The 19,891-nt window shown below is 34.7% G+C and overlaps 1 protein-coding gene across 18 annotated transcripts in view; it reads left to right on the top strand.

Moving 5' to 3' along the window:
* Window positions 1-19,476, top strand: part of ATP2B2 (ATPase plasma membrane Ca2+ transporting 2) — a 439,575-nt gene extending 420,099 nt beyond the window's left edge. For 12 of the 18 annotated variants that reach the window (XM_049826145.1, XM_049826157.1, XM_049826153.1 and 9 more), the window contains 2 exons: window positions 184-366; window positions 17,745-19,476. In XM_049826145.1, the coding sequence (XP_049682102.1) occupies window positions 184-366; window positions 17,745-18,056 (495 nt within the window). In that variant the 3' untranslated portion in view covers window positions 18,057-19,476. Of the gene's footprint in view, window positions 1-183; window positions 367-6,841; window positions 7,014-13,238; window positions 13,295-17,744 lie in introns of all 18 variants that reach the window. The other 6 variants (XM_049826159.1, XM_049826158.1, XM_049826156.1 and 3 more) reach the window with 3 other exon arrangements.
* Window positions 19,477-19,891: the final 415 nt, after the last annotated feature.

The raw sequence follows: 19,891 nt of genomic DNA, 5'->3' as shown, positions 1-19,891 counted from the left end.
AAGTAGTTTTGGACTAAAATGGAGTTGTATAAGTGTAAAGTACTATTATGAATATGCTTATCTTAGCTTTCCTGAAAGATTATACATCTCATTAAAATATCAACGTTCTTTTGTAATTAGCAGATTATTATACTACTGTTATTGAATGAGGCTTATGTTTTCAGTACTTTTTTATAATTTTAGGTCATTGCAACCATCCCAACAAGTAGGCTAAAGTTTTTAAAGGAGGCAGGGAGGCTCACTGAGAAGGAGGAGGTCCCTGAAGAAGAACTCAATGAAGATGTTGAAGAAATTGATCATGCAGAGAGAGAACTTCGACGTGGACAAATTCTCTGGTTCAGAGGGCTCAACAGAATCCAAACCCAGGTATGCTAAAAGTAAATGCCCACATCGTCTAGAAAAAAAAATGCTTCGTCTTTGATCAAGGCAAGATAATGTTATAAGGAAAGCTATAGAGTGTTTGTGCATGTGAACGAAGGTACTTGTTAATTGCTGTACTGTTTTCAAAGGAGGAACACGTGAAAAAGTAAAATAGGTGAATTGACCAAAGGTGTGTTTGTACAGCAGAAGAGATAAAGTGAAAAGGCTATAAAATTATAATGCAAAAATAGGAATACTTTTTTTAAGAACTGTGAATGGACATTCCATTTCAGTGATGACAGCTCATAAAATAGTGCTGCTTAGAAAATGCTACTGTGCCAATGGCTAGCAAAATGTTATGAAGGCTTTCTAAAACATACTGGTTTATTTTGTCAAAAATACATTGTTGCTGCCACTTCTGCAATAACAGAATAATTTAAATTGTTGAGTCTAAACTAAAAAGTACCATTTGATTAAAAAAAAAAAAAAATCTTTTCTGTTCTGGCACTACTATATATGTATTATGATTAAAAGGAATTTATTTTCTTTCCTATTAGGTGATGAAAAATGTGGTTCTGGATTTATTTTTAGTAGTAAGGGCCTAAGCATCTATTAAATATTGAAATGTATGTATTGGCTAGTATGGATGATTTCTTAGACATATCTATCTTTTTATTTAAAAAAAACCCAACTTTTGCTAAATACAAAAATCCATGGCATTTTTTTATGTACTAAATATTTGCACTGCATCATGGTGCTAATATAGTACAGATTACGATATCTAGTAAAATTTGTCCTGTAGTGCTAAAAAAATTATTTGAACTATTTTGCCTTTTTCATTGCAGTGAAGTAGCATGTTTTATAGCACTTTAGTGCTCTCTACTTGATCTTTCTAAGATCAACTGTTTGTGCCACCTTGCAGAAGAGAGCAGCTCTGAAAGAGATATGTACTCGCCATATCAGATGTGAATGTTTTACATGATGCTTACAAGAAAAAGAGGTGAATAATTAAGAAAAATATTTTCTCCTTTAAAGAATCTTTTAAAAAACATTTTTATCTCAGAAGATTTTGATTTTTGTCTTTAAGATAAACAGTACTTTCTCCTGTTCCCATCTACAAATTGATACATTTTTTTTCCTGGAGAAAGAGAGGCAGCCATGCATTTTAGAAAAAAATGAGGGAATGCAGTTAACTTAAACTAGGACAGGTAGGTCTCTTTAGTGCATCTGCAGAGCGAAAAATAAAGAGTGGGAACTGCCATGAGAGAGATTAAGGGTTTGGGTAAATTCCCAAGGTTCTGTGGTAAGTAATTAAATACGGATCTTCAGCTTTGAGGTTGTGTGTCTTGACTCTATTGAGTCAGGAGCACTCATCATTAGAGAAAATTCAAATTGTCACAGTAAAAAGGTGACAAACAGGTGCCCAGGTAATGGTGATCTTTATGAAAAGATGACCTCTAAATGTGCATTCTTTTCTTCCTGATGGCTATAGGAGGAGTGTTGTCTGTTGGCATTTCTGTCAGGATGTCTTTCTGGTTGTGGTGAGTGCAAACAGCTACAAGCACAAAAAAAAGCAAATTACATCCTTTCAGTTCTTTTTCTAGTCTGAGAGGTAGCTTTTAGTTCTTTGTCCATTTAATTCACAGATAAATTATTATTCTTTTATACTATTTTAAACAAAATGAACTTTAATTATGTTTCTTTGCTAACATCCATATTCTTAGTTTCCTTTCTGCTCTTAGTTGTAGAAGTATCTTCAGTAGGATGTATTGCTTCTCTCCTGCCAAGAGGCCTCTGTGATTGTTTTTCTCATTTTGTTTATTCAGTGACTTTGATTTTTACATCCATTTCACATCTGTGGAATGATAATGAAAAAAGGAAATGGGCCAACAGATTCAAAAAGTTCCAACGTGTCCACTGGAGAGTGATGAACTTATATGCAGGTCAAATTAGATCCGTTGTTGGATGGACCTTGAGTCGAGCACATTTGGATGCTCTGTGTGTTATGGCCCATCCAAATGAATTCATACGCTTGTACTACATTTCTCAGGAAGCCAGCTAAAGAAGAGTTGATGGAAGAAGATGAGGATGTCTGTAGCATCCTTGGGGAGCTGGAGGATTTGCAAGAATCCTCTGATGTCTAATGCACTTCTGGAAATGCGGAAGAAGAAGGTAGAGCATCCCCTCACTTTATATATATAAGAGGATGACAGTAAGGTTAGGAATAAACTCTAGACTCTCTCACGACTAGATTGATCATTCAAATCCTAACAAGACCAGTTTGCACCAACATACGCTTGTGCTGTCTACTAGATTATCTTTATTTTTGCTTATTTTCTATTCAGTCATTATTGGATGGATAGCCACAGCACTCAACAAAGGCCTTCACTCCTAAAACAGTTATAAAGAATCTATGATAGGTTTGGGTTTTTTTCAGATAACTGACAGATTTCCTTTGTAATGCTCCAGTAAAAACTCATCCAAACTGACAAAAAATTTGCAGTACTAAAGACATTTTTTTCTTTTTCGTGCCCTCTCAAAACAGAGGGTTCAAACCTAGGCACCAGAGAAAGGATTGCCATTGTTGATTCTTCATACTGAAATGTCAGGCAGATTTCTAAGATTTCTAAGAAGACATGCATGAATTTACTTTAAAGAAGGGTGTATGAAAAATGCACATAACTAAGTCGAAGAGACTGGCTATCTACTTCTGATTTTCTTTTTTTTTTTTTTTTTCTGCTTCTGTTCATTTAGATATTTTGTTGTCTTATAAATATACTATAGGGCTTCTCTGGATGGATGCATGTTCTCCTCCTCTGAATGGAAGAGTGTTTCCTTATTGGATAGCAGTCTCAGATCACTGACATATGAAGTTTCACAAATGGCTCGTTCTAGTTATGCAAGTTACAGAAAGATATAAATGTGGTCTCAAATTGCATAAAAGACAGGACTTTTCAGCCTCTGCTGGTTTTCAGCAAATTTTTCCAAGTCTTTATTGCAGTTCTTACAAATTCTTTGTTCTGAAGGAAGAGACGAGACTTATCATACCATCTTGGCAGATCTAATAGCCTTTGGAAAGTTCAGCAAGTTCACCTTCAGGCAAAAACGTGTAATCTGAGTAACAACCAAAAATCATTGCATCATTTTAAATTGTATATTGAAAAGTTTCTCTAGTTACTTCGCCTTTGAGTATGGAAAAATCGTGAAGTCTGGAGATTTGAAAACTTTTCAAGCTACATGTCAGATTTTTACAACACTGGGCCTGATTCTTTCCTCCTCTGCTTCCTTCTTGCTGTAATTCACTTTGCTTTATCTGTTTAAGGTGGGAAATAACTGTCTAGAAATGTTTTGAGAATAAAAGCAAAAACTGAAAAAAACCCAGGTGCCATGTTAACTGCTACTGAAAAAAGATTATTACTCCTTAGATACTAAAAAAATACATAGAGGTGCTGTACTGCATTTTCTTTCCGTTCCTTTCTGCATTAAAACTTTTCTCTTGAACCAATGCAAATCCTATAGGAATGAAAGTCACTCCTGGCAAGTGGTTTTGAACTTAGATAAAAAGCTAGCACCTCATTTTACGGCTTTCCATATAGCTTTTAATAAAAAAAAAACACTGCAGTAGCCCAGTGTAAGTGGAATGGAAACTGTTTCATTTCATGAAGATTTTTTTTTTTTTTTTAAATAATATTCTGGTTGGAGATTAAGTGAATGAGACCTGGGTCCTGTTAACATTACTGACAACAGAAATGCTTGCTGAAAATCTGTTCTCTGTTAAACATCAGAAAAATATTTGTTCTGCCAGGACTATTCTACTAGTATAAGACCATTTTGTTTGTTGGGGTTTGTTGGTTTGGTTTTTTTTAACTGCTAATCACATATTTTTATTAGCTGTGTGTACATCAAAAATATGGATCTTCTAGAGAGTAGAACATACAGAAAAATGAGAGCGAGGTGAAAAATTCCAACCTTACAAATAAGCTTCAAGTGTAGGACAGTATTTTTTTTTTCTCTACCTGAAGACCTATAATCAAAATGTGATTGCATCCTATCTTTTGTTGGAAATTTTTCTAACTTTTCATGATGTATGACTTATCATTTACTTTCTCCTTTTTAGCAACTTGAATTGTTCTAAATAAATGCATTCTTTTGTAATTAAAAAAAAAAGGTCAATTTAAAATGCATTACTTATTTATTTCTATGAGCTCTTTCTTCTTTGTTGTTTTCTGGTTTTGGAAGATAAACTATTGGGCCAAGTTCTTCTCTTCTTTCTTGGCTTCAGACAGAGCACAGCCCTGTATGTTCAGCTTTTAAGATTCTGAAAAGGTTGTCATCCTCCTTCTATGAATTAAATCCATGAAGATCTGTAGCTACTTTCTTCAGGAGAACAAGTCAATTACACACCTGTAATTCTTGTTCTCTGGAGAAACTATTAAATACAGATCTTCCCCTATCTTTTCACTCTTCTGCTGAGGTCTTTGCTTTCAGTTTATTAGGAAGACATTTGTACATCTAGAAATGCCCTTTGGCTTAGGATTTATCATCTGTGTCTTCCACAGTGATACACATTTCATGCTCTCAGTAAGAGTCTTTAAAATCTTTTTTGAATGGTCTCTTTTGAAGAGTGCTCTGTCACCTGTTTTCAGGTGATCATGAAAAGCCAAGATCTGTATTTAATTCTACTTTTGTACAGTGAACGTTTCAGGTGAGTATATACTATATAAACAATGGTTTGAGCCATATGTTTTTTTTCTAGATGCCAATGTGAACCTTAGCTAATGATTCACTTGTACCCCTATTCCATTTGCTAACTCACCTGATACTGCATTTTTTTGTACTGTGATATTTGTATTGGACTTGTAATTCAAAATAAGTCTGCTGCAGAGAACACTGAGAGCAAAGCTGTGAAATGTTGTGATGACTGCTAAATACCGTACGTCTATTAGCGTGCACATTCAAATGGGTGTTCTAAACAGGACTCTCAAATAGTGGGTCAGTGAACAAATCAGCTGTTTCATGTTTGTATAGTAAAAGTTCAGTGTGACAATTTTACAGTAGTAACCTTTGCTCCCTTTTACAGCTGGCTGTGATATGATTATTCCCATAAAAACATGCAGGAAAATAATCAATGATGTCCAAAGTTAAGATTATGGGAGGGGATACAGCTATACTATTCAAGATGAAGCCATATAGAATTTGTTTATTCCTAAGACTGATCACAGCAGAAAACGTTAGCCAATTTATTACCGTGCTTTCAACTTGGAAAATTTAGGAGGGCTTGCACCAAGATTTGTGCTGTTTTAAGTGATAAATATACCACTTTACCTTCTCCTAGCTACTTTCTAGGCTGTGTATCTTCAGAAATCTGGGTTGCAAGATACAAATCTGGTAACAGTGGGTTACTTCAAATAAGTAGTTGGTTGAATTCTTCTAATTGATACTACTACTGCTGCTTTGTCATATTGTGGTTGTACTAATGTAACAAAGAGGACATATGGGTGTGTAGTGATTTGTAGAATATATTTACTCCTTGATATTATCTACTGCCAATCGCTGGCTTTACATTTGTACACGGAGCCTGCTTTTTATTGGGTTATACTGGTGACAGGGAATGCCTTGAAATACTCAGTTCTGTTTTTTAACTCATCTTCTGTGGTGATGAATAAAGCGCTCGGGAAGGTATTCAGGATGGATATATCAGTGTGTACCATAGGCATATGAAAATAACAATTAGAAAATTTTAATGTTATTGCTGCAAAAGTCAATCCAGTTCCACATAATTTTCTGTGTGATTTTAAGTGCTCTGTATGAAGATAAAATATTAATCTTTTAAAATCTGTAGTTATAAAAGACCAATATTAATTCATTATGCTTAATTTATACAAACTTTCATTATAGAAAAAGTCAGATAAAATATTGGAACACTTTCTATTTTATCAAGCTAGTATAGTGACAACCCTGTTTTTGTAGACAAAATGGAGTCGTATTTTGAATACTGTAAAGGTTTTTTTGGTTTGCTTAGGTGTCGTCCCTGTCATCCCTCCTCCCTCCCTTCCCCCCAAATTCCAATTAAGTGACTGAATTTTCTTCCCTTTGAAAGAACACCCAGAGAGCAATTAAAAAGTAATTTTATTCTCAGTAGGAAAAAAGTGGAGATTAGTTATATCAAGTATTCCAGTTTTATTTACTTTATTTATGTATAAATAAAATAGTTTAAATTTTAAAGATTGTTATTTCAAATCTAGTTGTTTAAACTGATGCAGCTCCACTGCCTCCTATGGAGCTGTTTCATTTTATCCAGGCAGAGAATTTGGATCATTTGATGTCTAAAAACATTAAAAGGGAACACTTAAAAGTATTTCTTTCAATTGAAGTAAAACTGTGTACACGGTTGATTTATTGTTTTTCATTATTATTCCTGTCAGTTATGCAACTGTATCCATACTTTAAGCAACTTGTCTCATTCTTTCCTCCATTACAGATCGAAGTAGTCAATACTTTCAAGAGTGGCACTTCCTTTCAGGGGGCTCTAAGGAGACAGTCCTCCGTCACAAGCCAGACCCAGGATGTAACCAATATTTCTAGCCCTAGTCACGTATCGTTATCCAATGCTCTTTCCTCTCCTACCAGCACATCTGCTGCTGCGGCTGGGCGTGAGTGTGTATTCTTAATGCATCAGACCTACAGAGATGCCAACTTACGTAGCAGTCATTTCAGACTAAGCTACTTTGCCCTTTCCCATCTTGTCCTGTTATTAGTTTACACATACCCTGAAACACATAACATGACTACTTTGTGTACAGTAGATACTCTCCATGATTCATTGCAAGTTTTGTTAACTTAATGTTAGGACAGGAATTTCTAGTAATTTTTTTATCCAGTGTATGGAGATTCTGATTTTATTTGGGGCTTCTGTGTCATGTTTTCTCAATCTCATTGGATATATTTTCTACTGCTTATAAAATAAGTACTTTAAGCAATTCTACAAATATCTTACTTGAAGCAATACAGCTTGTCAGAAAAAGGATCATTCCATCTGGAAGACTGTGTCTAATATAGGTTGCTCATGTCCAAGAAGATGTGCTCTAATTAGCACAGGTACAGGAAGGAACAAGGAAATAGAGAATCTAGTTTATGATGCAAGGCTAAGGGATTAAGGTTTACATGAATGGTGAAAGAATAGATTTGTTATCTCTAAATTCACTGGGAGGTAAGCATTAAGGAAGGAGGGAGCTAGACAAGTTAAAGGACAGTGTTGAAACAACAAAATAAATGTGGTAACAAAATTCTTTGTTAGAAGAAGCAGATTTCTAAACACTGAAATCCTGACACAGCTTTCCTCTCGATGCAAACAAGCATCCAGTGAAGATGTAGTGAAGTGAATAAAAACTTTCAAGTAGATAATAAGAAAGGGCTGCTTCACTAACAGTAAAATTCTAGTTGCTCAGGAAGACTCTTAGAGGTCTAACTTTGTTTTTATATTTTTATTTTTATTTATTCAGGACTGTAAGTAGCTATTTTGTTTTACAGCATAGCCAGCATTAAAAGTATATTTAAATTGATAGAACTCAGTTTACAAGCTTGTCACTTACTTTACAAAATAATGCAGTATATTCCTTATGCAAGTTTTAGTGAAAAGTTGGCCAAACAGACAAGAAGCCAGTCATGTCTTTCTAGCCAATGGAGAGAGGAAAGGCAAACAGAGACAAGGCAGGCAAGAGAAGGAAATAAGATTCCAGACTCCTGCAGAAAAAAGAATCTTGACCTTTCCATTCAGTCTGAGTGCAACCCCTCTCAGTATTTGACCATCAAGCATTTAGACGTGCATTAGAAGTTTTGTTGGAATTAAAAGGCAAAGGAGAAACTTTGCTTTTGCTAGGAACCCAAAGAGCCATTAAGTTTCCAACTTTGGCAGTTGCTCCTTGGAGAAAATATGTATCTTTTCTTGTCTCTTCTTGGGAAGTTTGGCCTGCTAACTTGTACTCCAACAGCACCAACCATTTCAGGGCAGAAGCACGATCAAGAGAAGCAAAGTCACTGAGCTGCAGGCCACTGCTGTGCCACAGGCACTGTACCCTGCTTCTGAGAACTCAGAGCCAAAGTTCCCTCATTTCCACACTGAGCAAGGCACAAAACATCACACACAAACCAGCCTTTAATCCAGGGAATGATTTTCCATAATAGCATTTCTACATTTGAGCAGAAAACAGAGCACCTCATTCTGCTGTGGTAAATGTTTCAATAACACCCTGTAGCTAGCAGTCTGAAAGGGTAGATCCAATAAAATCAAAATAGTCAATTTATCTTCCCTATCTTCTCCATTGCAGCAAAGCAACTAAGAGTTGAACAGTCTTGCCTCTTGACAAAGGCCTTACTAGGTTATGGGCTGAAGTTAATTAATAGAAGAAAGCATAATCTGCTACAGTCTTTGATGTCTACTTCTATTTGGAAGAATAAAATGGGTCTACAGAGCTCATCAGTTATACCTACGTTTATTCAGTAAAATAAAAAATACATGATTGATTTGGTAAGCTACCCAGAGATAGGTATCTCCATTGCAGAGGACAATTAGAGATTGGGCCTTTTAAAGCGGTTATTCTGGCCTGTTAGTATTTTATGACGGCAATATAATATCTGTTTAGTATCAAACTAGTGTGTCCTTCAAATTATAACCCTTAGGGAAAGTTTTGATTTATTAATACAACGACACAAACCTAATGAATGCCAGTGAAAAAGCAAAGAAAAAACATTTGTTTTTTATTTTTAAATTGGGTATTTACAGTTGGTTGTTCATCTTCCAGAACCAGGGAAACCTTTCCTAATCCAAATTCCATAGAAATGAGGTATGGTTTAGTGAATTGGGATTTTCTGAGAAAATTTCAGTTGCAAAATGCACACCTAGGTCTACTTTTCAGCTCCTTGCTTAAAATGTATATGGTGGGACAAGACTGACTTCTTTTCTCCTAGCTCCCAGAATGAATTAAAACATAAATCATTATCTTCTTCATATGGGGTGGAAGGGAATAATGGGACAATTGTACCTCTGATTTTGAAGCCTTTCTCTCTCTTCAGGAATCCTTAAAATATTGCTTATGTAGATATATTATGGGGAGTATCAAGGGAAAACCTTGAGGGTATAGCAAAGACAAAAGGGTCTAATACTTGAAAAGGCCCAATATGAGACACTGTCAGGCAGGTTTATTTTCAGAGAAATGGTGCTCAACATGTTGCAACAATCGGGATTTTTCAGGTGTATTTTGGGTGCCCAAAATGCAGAGGTTCTGATATCATTACTTAATGAAAAATACAAGAATCACATGATGCTCTATCAATAAGAACATGTAAGTCTAATTCAACAGAGTATTTATGTAGTTCTTTACTAATTGTATAGCTTTTTAATACATAGTTCATTGTTACACCTCACCAATCTGTGAGATTTATTCTGCAGATTTATAACAACATTTTGAAATTTTTAAAAAGTGGGGTTTTGTCCTAGTATTTTTGGGCAGATTAATGTTTGATTCAAAGGTTAGTGAATGCTTAAAAAGAAATGTGCCTGCCAAATGCAGCCACATCTGCAGTAGTTTGTGAAACAGATGAGCAAGTTATTACTTGAAATTTTCAGCTATTCATAAATACGGCACATTCAATTCTTTCATAGGATTGTGGAATACCTTAATTAAAAGCAATTTATACAAAGGAGCATTTGCTACAGTACTAGAGTTTTCCTAGTTATACTGATACTTTTTAGCTGTCATGGTGTTTTTGCCAGTAACAAATAACAAATTTCTGGATGTCAGCATTAATTGATAACAATGAGGTCCATATTTTGAGTCTCTTATCTCTTGAAAATGTTGCAGCTTTAAATAAACATAGTGAAAATCTCTGCAAATTTAAATCTGTCATTTTATGTACTCTGATAAAAGTAGAAAAATCTATTTAAATGCAACCTAAATATGCACATGTATTTAATATGCACACATTTAAGCTACAGAAAATGAAAACATGGGAAGAATAAGGCTCTGTATGCAGTACGGTCTTGGCCAAGTTCTCAGGTTTTGTCGTGTTGTGCATGGACACACATACACACACACAATCTTCTATCATTGGAAAGCTGTTACAGTACAGGGTTAAAAGTGGTTTAAGATACCAGGCTATCCCATACCAGCTTTGGTGGATATATATTTAAATGCGTTTGTTTCTACGTTTTATTTTGGCAAAACAAAATCAGATCCTGTGGGGCAATGGAGCATCTTTTTTACTTTTGAAGCTCAGAATTAGTAACACAAAATGTTAGCTTATGCTTAAAATTAAGTATATGCTTAAAGCCTTTGCTACTACGTTGCTTAATTACATAGAGGATGAGTAGATCTAACTGTACACAAAGTAAACAAGTTATTCTTTATCCTAATCTGTTTATATCTGGTTCTCAGATGTTGTTTATATAATCAGTAAGTAGCGCCTTCAAAAGAACATGATTTCAAATTTTCCAAGACAGACATTTAATATTCCTTTGTACTTGCTCTTCCTCCTTCCTCTCAATCTCATATATAGTTAATACTATTCCTACGTGGAAGCAGCCAGAAACTGTAGGTCCCTTACAAAACGCCCTCCTTTCTTTCATAAAAGGTTATAATTTAAAATATTGTTAGGTGTAGGAAACACTGGGGTAACAACAAACAAAACCAAACCCCACCTGAAGGCAACCTCGCAGATCATGAATCTGCTGTAGTTTCTGTATTTGCAAATTCCTTTTTCTTTGTTCTGTTGAGGTCTGTCATTTTTGTCTGAGATTTTTAGAAATGAATATTTTCTGGAATCACTTAGAACTTTTTGTTGTATTAACTCTAGCAACAGTGGCCTCAAACAAGCCACTTGTAAGGATGACACAGGAAAAAAATAGAGTGGTGAATCCAAATTTTATAGCAGCCAATTAAAATCTTACCAAACAATGACAAAATATTCTCAGAAGTATTTGTCTAACAAACAGATCTCTGAAGGTTTTTGTTTGGGTTCTTTTTTTGGTTGGTTGGTTGGTTTTTAAAAAGTGTTTTCAAACAAAAGAAGAGCATAGCACCCTTAAGGCTGTATTTTTGTTCTGGTTCACTTTTTGGATGGGGCTACAATCTTCAAAAGTGGGGCTAATTTACATGGAAATACAACTTTTTTCATTCTCCCTTTAATTAAAAAATAGTTGAAATTTATCAGACTTGCCAAGAAACTGTCATTTATAGGTAGAAGCTTTACACATGTAACATTTGCCTTGGGGTGGCACAAGGGCATAAACATCTGCAAATCGTGTCAAACTAAAATAAGGCATTCAGCAAGTTTAATTCTAGTGCATATTACAGTCTATTTACTAATAGGTAATTTTAAAGAGAGAGCTTAATTTAGGTATTTGTCATGTCATGTATGAAAATCAGATTCTTTTGTATCAAGAAAAATTATTTACTGTTATAGCAGCTTTTGCTTTTCCATATTTCTTATATACTTAGTTTCCTATAAATGTAATCACCATTCATCTGGACAGACTTTAAAACTAAAACTTAAGATAAAATCTTAAGTTTGGATCAAATTTTCTCATGAAGAAAAATGGGAACAAATTTCTTAAGAAAAAAAAAAATCTTCTATTTTAATAAATGTTAAGGCAAAGATTACTGCGCAATGTTTATCCATGTTCAGATCACAGACCAAGTCAAACAGGCATACCAGCCTTAGTGAAAATGTCTGTTGCTTTCTGTAGCAACATGGTATATAACTATCACATGAGGAAATGGAACAAGCAAAACTTAAAGTCCACATCCATTTAAAATTATGTTTATGAAAGTTGCACCATTTGGGAACATCATTAAACTAGAGACAGAGATACCATATGAAAGCTTAGAAGTTCCCACTGCTCATAACCAAGACTTCACAATCCTGCTGGGATATGCAAGATCAAAATCAACTTCTATATCTTCCCTGTAGGGAAACTAACTAGGTATACAGTCTAAATATAAAACCAAGTCCTCAACTGGAGATATGGCATGGCAAGAAGGTTTAGACTCCTAATGCAGAAATATGCTCTTTCAAATGGTTGTATAATACATTTAAACTTTGCCAAATCTGATACAAAAATGTCAGACTCCATAATTTTGCAATAATCCTATAATGAAGGAGATATGCTACGGAAAGTGGAAGCCCTACATATGGTTCTGATCTCATACTCTAAAATTCAGTGGAATAATAGCCATGTGAACCTTTTGTGAAATGTGAATCAGGCCTAAGGATTTCATAGAATATGTAGGTATTCTATTTTCCTCTTGCTGCGTGTGGTTTGACTTTTCAGCAGCACTTAATGGATTTACTGCATATTTATGTAGAAAGAGAATAGCACAGATAATGTTATGCATCCATTTCACTCATTAAAGCAGAAATCTAGAAATTATAGTTTTTCTAAAATTTATTGGGTTTTTTCATTTTATCTTTGAATTTGCCCAACTTCAGCATCATACAATCCAGAACATACCAGCCGCAGAATTTACAGGTGACTCCAATATATGCAATATCTTCTCCTGTGGATACCCAATCTGATTTTACTGACCTAAAACTGGGAGGATTCAAAAATAAACAAAACCAAATATACTGAAGATATGCCTTCTATTTCAAAGCTTTACATATGCAATAGTACTTGACCCAACTCATTTACCTTTGTATAGCTATAGTCTTGATATAGAATAGTATCAGTTACACGTAAGAGTTGGCATCTCTTTGCAAAATTGACCTCTTGTTTACAATTTTATACTAATCACCTTACTGATCTTTCAGTATTGAATTTATTTGCTTTTGCAGTGCCCTACTCTCTACTGTCTGAATATTAAATGTGTTTGTTTTCCCAGAGGGCTAGAGAACATTGGACAAAAGGGTTCAGCAGGAGAGAGTGAAATAAAAAGAGGTTGTGAGTCTTTAACCTTGAGCCTGAAATGAATGTGAACCAAACTCAAGATACTTGGCTTATATGAAGCCAGGTAAACATTCGAGTATAAGCCCACACACTACCAACCATAATACATCTCTTGATGCTTAACAGGCCTTGTGTATTTTGCCTAGATTGTTTTACTTAGGAGTGAGATTCTGAACTTCATCTTTTTCTTCTGATGGGAAAAATTTGTAGTATCTAAAATTCTATTTCTTTTATTTTTCTTGCCTTATGCAGTATAATAAACCTAACTTCAAGGTGGGATGAAACTGAAGAGTTTTTTCTATTACAGCTACAGAGAAGAAAGAAGTGGAAACTTATAGCAATGTCAAAAATGTCCTGAAGTGTTGTCCCCACAGTCTTTTGTTTAAAAGCAGTTCATTTTTTTCTGTTGTCTCCATTACTGTGGGAAAAGGGAGCTGTATCAAACTGTTTGTCTTCCCTTGGCATTGTCAGTGTCATAAAGAAGTATCATTACATGAACTTTACATAGTTCATAATAAAGCAACACTTTCTAGGTTCTATCCATCTTGGGTATGTCCCTGCTTTTACATGCTGTACAACCATAACAACATTATATGAAGTTCATCTGCTTTATTTTATCTTCAAAAAAGTAATGTGGGCTTTGTTTCAGCAGAGCCTCTAAATATTTTTACACCAGATATTACTTCAAATCTTGAACTTAAGCATGTATTAAAAGAATTTGTTGCTGTTGGGCCATGTAACTCTGGGTAAATAATATTTTTTCAGTTCTTAGCTTAAATATGGTAGTATTATTATCTAGAAATTAAAACGCCACCTTTGTATCCAACAAACCCTCTACCCTTGTGTCCACCAACATAATGGAAGAAGCAAGTTTTGTTCCTGTCAGCAATAATTTGAGACATTGGGGGATAGACTATGAGCAAGATTTTGAATTGTAATGCAGAAATTCTGTCACTGAATGAGGTGTGACACTAAAAAAAAAAATTAAAAAAAATTTCTTCTAGATGCCAAGCTAAATATGCAAAATTTAAAGTTGGGGAGGGAGTCCCTCCTTAAGTGAAAAATTAATGGAAAACATATATACATCTCTGAAACTGTAGAGAAATTTTAAGAAGGTATTTTTCTACAGCTACTTAGCAAAGAAAACTTATTAGAAAGCTAACTTTATCTATTCTCAACTTTAGGGATTTGCCCAAGTTTGGCTCTTAAATTACCATTGAAGTCAGAAGATTAACTACTTTAGGTATCAGCAGATCCAAACTAGTTCTAAGCTAATATTTCCAGTAAAAATCACTATGAACAAGTAGAAGCTATTCTAGTAACATCTAAATGTTCCTGCAAGACTTGAACAGTCCATGCCAAAACTTTGCCACAGATCTTCGCACAAAGTGATATAACTGCTGGCTGATTGTAAATTCTGCAATTATATCTTCAGATTGTTGTGTAAACACATTTAAGCAAAAGATGTCAGTGTAGTGTTTTCTTTCAACGGATCATTAGTTCAAGCAGTCACTGCAGAGTACCAAATTCAGGTCATGGCAGGCAGGTTTTTCGTAACTGGCTTTCAGATACAACCTAAATCTATTTCTTTCCCTCAGCTGTGTAAGATGTTAGTCAGCTAGCTAGACTGACTAAAAGCTTGGTATTAAATGCAAATCAGATGCCAAATTTTGGTATTAAATGCAATATAGATGCTTTCCCTAGTACGGAAATTGGAGTCTCATAAATTGAAGTCAGTTCCTCCCTTGCTAACCCAGAGGCTTAAACACAGTTTGTGCAACTTGAAGAGAAGCTTTACTTTCGTTGGATTCTGCTGGATCTGTTCACGCATAATATCAAATTGCAAACCTTTCTATTTAAGTAAAAATTTACTATATTAAAAAGAATCCAGCTGGCAAATAGAACCTAAATCTATGCAATAAGAACTGGCTGCTTTCAGGAAAATGAAATTCTTTTGTTAATTGATAAGATATACCAAACAGCTGCAACTGAATGAGATGACTGTTATTTTTATTTAGATAGCAGAAATAATAGGTAGCTTTGCAGAAAATGTCACCATATCAGCCCATACTATAAAGTAAGCATGTTACAAAAAGTTTCCTGATTTAAAATAGGACAATATAGTAACATGTTTTTAAGATTGCCTCGACAAAACATACGATTTTTTTCATTGTTTAGACTGATTATTTTGCACTTTAAAATACAAGACAGAAAGGCATAGTTAATAAGGGAATTAGTGTGTCACCTCTTCTCCATAAGTTCTAATCCTATCTTTAGTAATGCAAATGAATCTCTTATCCCGATCTGTTTGTTCACTATATGGAACCATAACATAGCACAGCACAACTCAAGGAGATTCAGCTTTCCTAAAACCCTGGTTTATAATTCCAGGTGCTCTGTCAAAGAGGTGTTAGGTACACTATATGATTTTAGCATGTAAAATTTATTCTTATCTTCCTCTTGTCTTGCACATCTGCCAACCTCCTAAAATCTTCTAGTATCCCAAGATCTGGACAAGCTGTTCTGTACCACTCCAATCCTCTATTTTGAGCATAAGCAGTCACATGAACTACTTTTTGTACTGTCCCCTGCTGTTACCAAATGTATGTGTAAGAGAAGGGAGAGTATTTGGACTGATCAAAGGCCATGTATCTGAAGATGGCATGACTTAACTTCTGCTATTAGGATTTTTGAAAGATGATGAATATCCAAATTTAGAGAACATAAACAAGAACAAAGGTCAAAGAGATCAAAATATAAGTCAGCCTCTTTTTTGAATGTGCTGAAATTCTGTACAACTTGGACAACTCCAACCACAGGATCAGCTAGATCCTATAGCTGTAACACTGTGACCCCATGCCATTACTAAAATGCGGTTTGCCAACTGAAAGAGGAATAAGAGTTTTACAAATTAGCGGTATATTAGGCCAACCAATAACGTGCAGCATATTTACATGTAAAAAGATACACATGCCAACCACCAAACCATTTCAAATGTGTGTGAAGAAGCTTTCACAATGCCTGCTTGCACCTTTTCTGCCTCTGCCTGTGTTTTGGTCTCCTCTCTAAGAAATGCTCAAAATTCGCTCATGGACTACATGGAAGTAGAAGGATAGAACTCATACTTAGTCATAAAACATTTGCCAACAGATCATATTTTGCCATCCTGTTTTTTCCTTTCTGCCCCCCTACCCCCTTCCAAAAAGTTATGTTTTTTTCAGCAGTAAAACAGCACAAACCTTCACTTTTCAGAACTGGTAGATCACTGGGACATAGACAGCATCCCTCCCTTTGCCCACCCACAGAGGACTTAGTGTCCCCACTCTGCTATGCTCCTCACTCTGTTCCTCTCATTTCCTATTGGGAAAGCAATTTGCACTGTCCCTGACAGTCTGATGGGCTAAGTCTTGTAGTTTATTTTCACCTGTGTTCTTACTGTCAGGTGGTTAATGGCATTAGATTGACCCTGGCATAAGTCAGCTGACCTAGTTTAAAGACTGCATATATGGCATAAATTATGTCGCTTTCAGCATTTAACTTTACAGTTTTACAACTGAGACACAGAAAATGAAAAAGCTTGCTGTTTAACAATGTAATTCAATTCAACCCAACAATCAATACATTATTTTATTACATGTTTTATATATATTAAAAAGTTAAATGGCTAGAACAGTGGGTCTATACTCGAGTGTTTACCTCACATATGCATGAAGGAAAAATAAAAGTTGGTTCAACAATACTATGTTCACATTATCCAGGCTTCCAAGTGTAGTTGTTGTGTGCAAGTTATCTCTGTTCATGCGGTAACTGTGAATTTATTTTTTTTTTTTTCCTCTGTGGTAGCATGATTATGCTTAGTACTTTGTCTGCTTGGCTTTTTGTGCTCTTGGCTGCATTCATTTAGATTTTGCTTTAAAACATTGATATTACTTATAGTTTTTACACTTGGCTCCTGTGTGTGTCTCATATGTACCCATCCAACCGTGTCTGTGTTTTGTGCTTTTCTGTTTGTGAAGTGTGATGTGTTATGTGTAATGGTTTTTTAACAATACAAAAGAGACTTTTTTAATTAAAAAAGCCTTCCTACTTACTCACTGCAAAACTATCAACATGCATGGTTTTACATTTGCATTACAATTAACATGGCTTGTCTTTTACTAGGGATGTACCACACGAGTGGACGTTCGCTTTCTTTAACCAGTACTTCCCATCAGTTCTTTGATGGCTTTAAACTTGATTTATTTTAATATTGCAGTTGATACAGATATTCAAAATGCACATAACTGAGCCACTCGTTTATGCATATAACATCCAGAGACTATGGACTTCAGCTGCCTGCACTGCCCTAACCATATGCTACATTTTTCACAAAGTATTCTCTAACACCATGTTGCCTTTCGAAGGTGCTACCTCTGACACTTCTTTCCTTTTCTCCCCCCAGATCCGCGTCGTGAAGGCATTCCGTAGCTCTCTCTATGAAGGTTTAGAAAAACCAGAATCTAGAACCTCTATTCACAACTTTATGACTCATCCTGAATTTAGGATAGAAGATTCCCAGCCCCACATCCCACTCATTGATGACACAGACCTAGAAGAAGACCCTGCTCTCAAGAAAAACTCGAGTCCACCGTCTTCGCTGAACAAGAACAACAGTGCTATCGACAGTGGAATAAATCTTACAACTGATACAAGTAAATCAGCTACCTCTTCTAGTCCAGGAAGCCCAATACATAGCCTGGAGACATCACTTTAGCTGAAAAGGTCACTGCAAAAAAAATTAAAATAAAATAAAATTTAAAAACCCACAGCAACCGAAATATATAAATATATATATTAAAAACATTGCTGGCTGAAAAGCTGTTTGAACTCTTATTCACTCTGAGAGAAGTGAATGAATTGTTGATCACAATGGTTTTGGGGAAAGAATGAATGGCTGATTTACATACCCCCCCTTGTTCCCTTTCAGAAAAACAACAAAAAAAATCCTCCTGCATGAATGTACTGTACACTTCTGGCCCTTCTTTCTCTATTTTGTTTCTTTTTATTTCCTTTTTTTTTTTTCCTCCTTAAGCAGGAACTGCAGAGGACTTCTTTCTGAGGCTATTTATCCAATTCACTGGTCTGTGAGTTTTTTGAAATGCTTGTGTGGCATGGACTCAATTGTATAGATTAATTTAAATAACTTTTTTGAAGTTGCAAAGCTTAACTTGCACAGTAGATTTGCACCAGTTGGACAGAGGAACTTAAACATTTATGAGACTATATATAGAGATATATACATATAAGTATATACATAATTAATTATATATATGTATATATCTATCTATATATATATAGTTATATATATATAAAGTTTCTTTGTTGGCATGTTGCCTTGTTTCTGCTCAAATTGCTCTGACTATTTTAACTTATTTATGTCCTAAAAAAGAATGTAATTTGTTTACAAACCTGTAGATAATATCCTTAACTATTTGTAGGGTTAAGAAAGCACTTCCTGCCGAAGTAGTATAAAAATGGCTCAGCTCAGCTCATTGAAAACGTCTGTAATACTGCACCCTGGATATTTTATTACAACCGTGTTCTGATTTCTGCCTGATATTTTTTTTTTTTTTTGTTAAATAATGTAGATACTGCTAGTAAATAACAAAAGAAGCCAAAATATAACACATTGGATGTAGCATTGTGATCCTATATACAGGGAGGTAAACCAGGCTTCCTTTGTTGCAAATAAAAATCAAAATGATCAGGTTCTCTCTTTTTTTGTTCTCCCTCTGATAATCTGCTTGAATTTGTTTTGGTGCAACATACAATAATGGAGGCTATTTCATTCTTTAAACATATGGCAATGGCTTCCAAAAATATTTTTAAAGAGATACTGTATGAAACTGAGTTGAGTTATAAATATAATTTAAAATAAGTTATATTTGGTTTGTCTATATGGAGATAAAACTGATGTTAAAATATTGTGATATATTGTGTTAATCCTTTTCAGTTAGTAATTTAAGCATTTATTTCCTTATTACTTGCAAAGTATGGGCTGTTGGCATTTTGGATGAAAATCACTGTAGGTTGTTGCTTTGATTTTTTTTTTAAAGAAAAATATAATTTCTGCACTATCAGGTCTGAATGAAACTTTATTAATTGTACATTGAAATGTGCTTTGTGTGATTTTTTGTTTTGTTTTTTCTTTTTTTGTTTGTTTTGTTTTGTTGGTTTTTTTTAACCAAGCTTGTCTTCCTGTAGTCACAAGGTATACTGTAACACAGTAATACGTTATTTTACCTAGAGCTTTCTACAAAGAAAGCTATTCTGAAAACCTGCAGTATGGAAGGTGAAAAATATTTTTCAAGATGGTAACAGCCCTGATAACTTAAAATTTATGAGCTTATATAATTGCTATGTCAACCACTTGAATGCTAAGCACTTTGTGGATCACAGATTTTTCATAAATAATTTTTGTATTTAATATAAAGTTTGCTTGGAGACTTTTCAGCATATGATCTTTTCCATAACTGTACAGTGCAAAAGACATTTTGAATTACACAATTGATTATGCCAGATGTGTTGAAAAACACTCTCAAACTAGCT

The sequence above is a fragment of the Accipiter gentilis genome, chromosome 23 (assembly GCF_929443795.1).
Source record: "Accipiter gentilis chromosome 23, bAccGen1.1, whole genome shotgun sequence".
NCBI classification, from domain to species: domain Eukaryota; kingdom Metazoa; phylum Chordata; class Aves; order Accipitriformes; family Accipitridae; genus Astur; species Astur gentilis.
The sequence above is the reverse complement of the archived record's forward strand: the minus strand, read 5'-3'. Positions and strand labels throughout refer to the sequence as shown.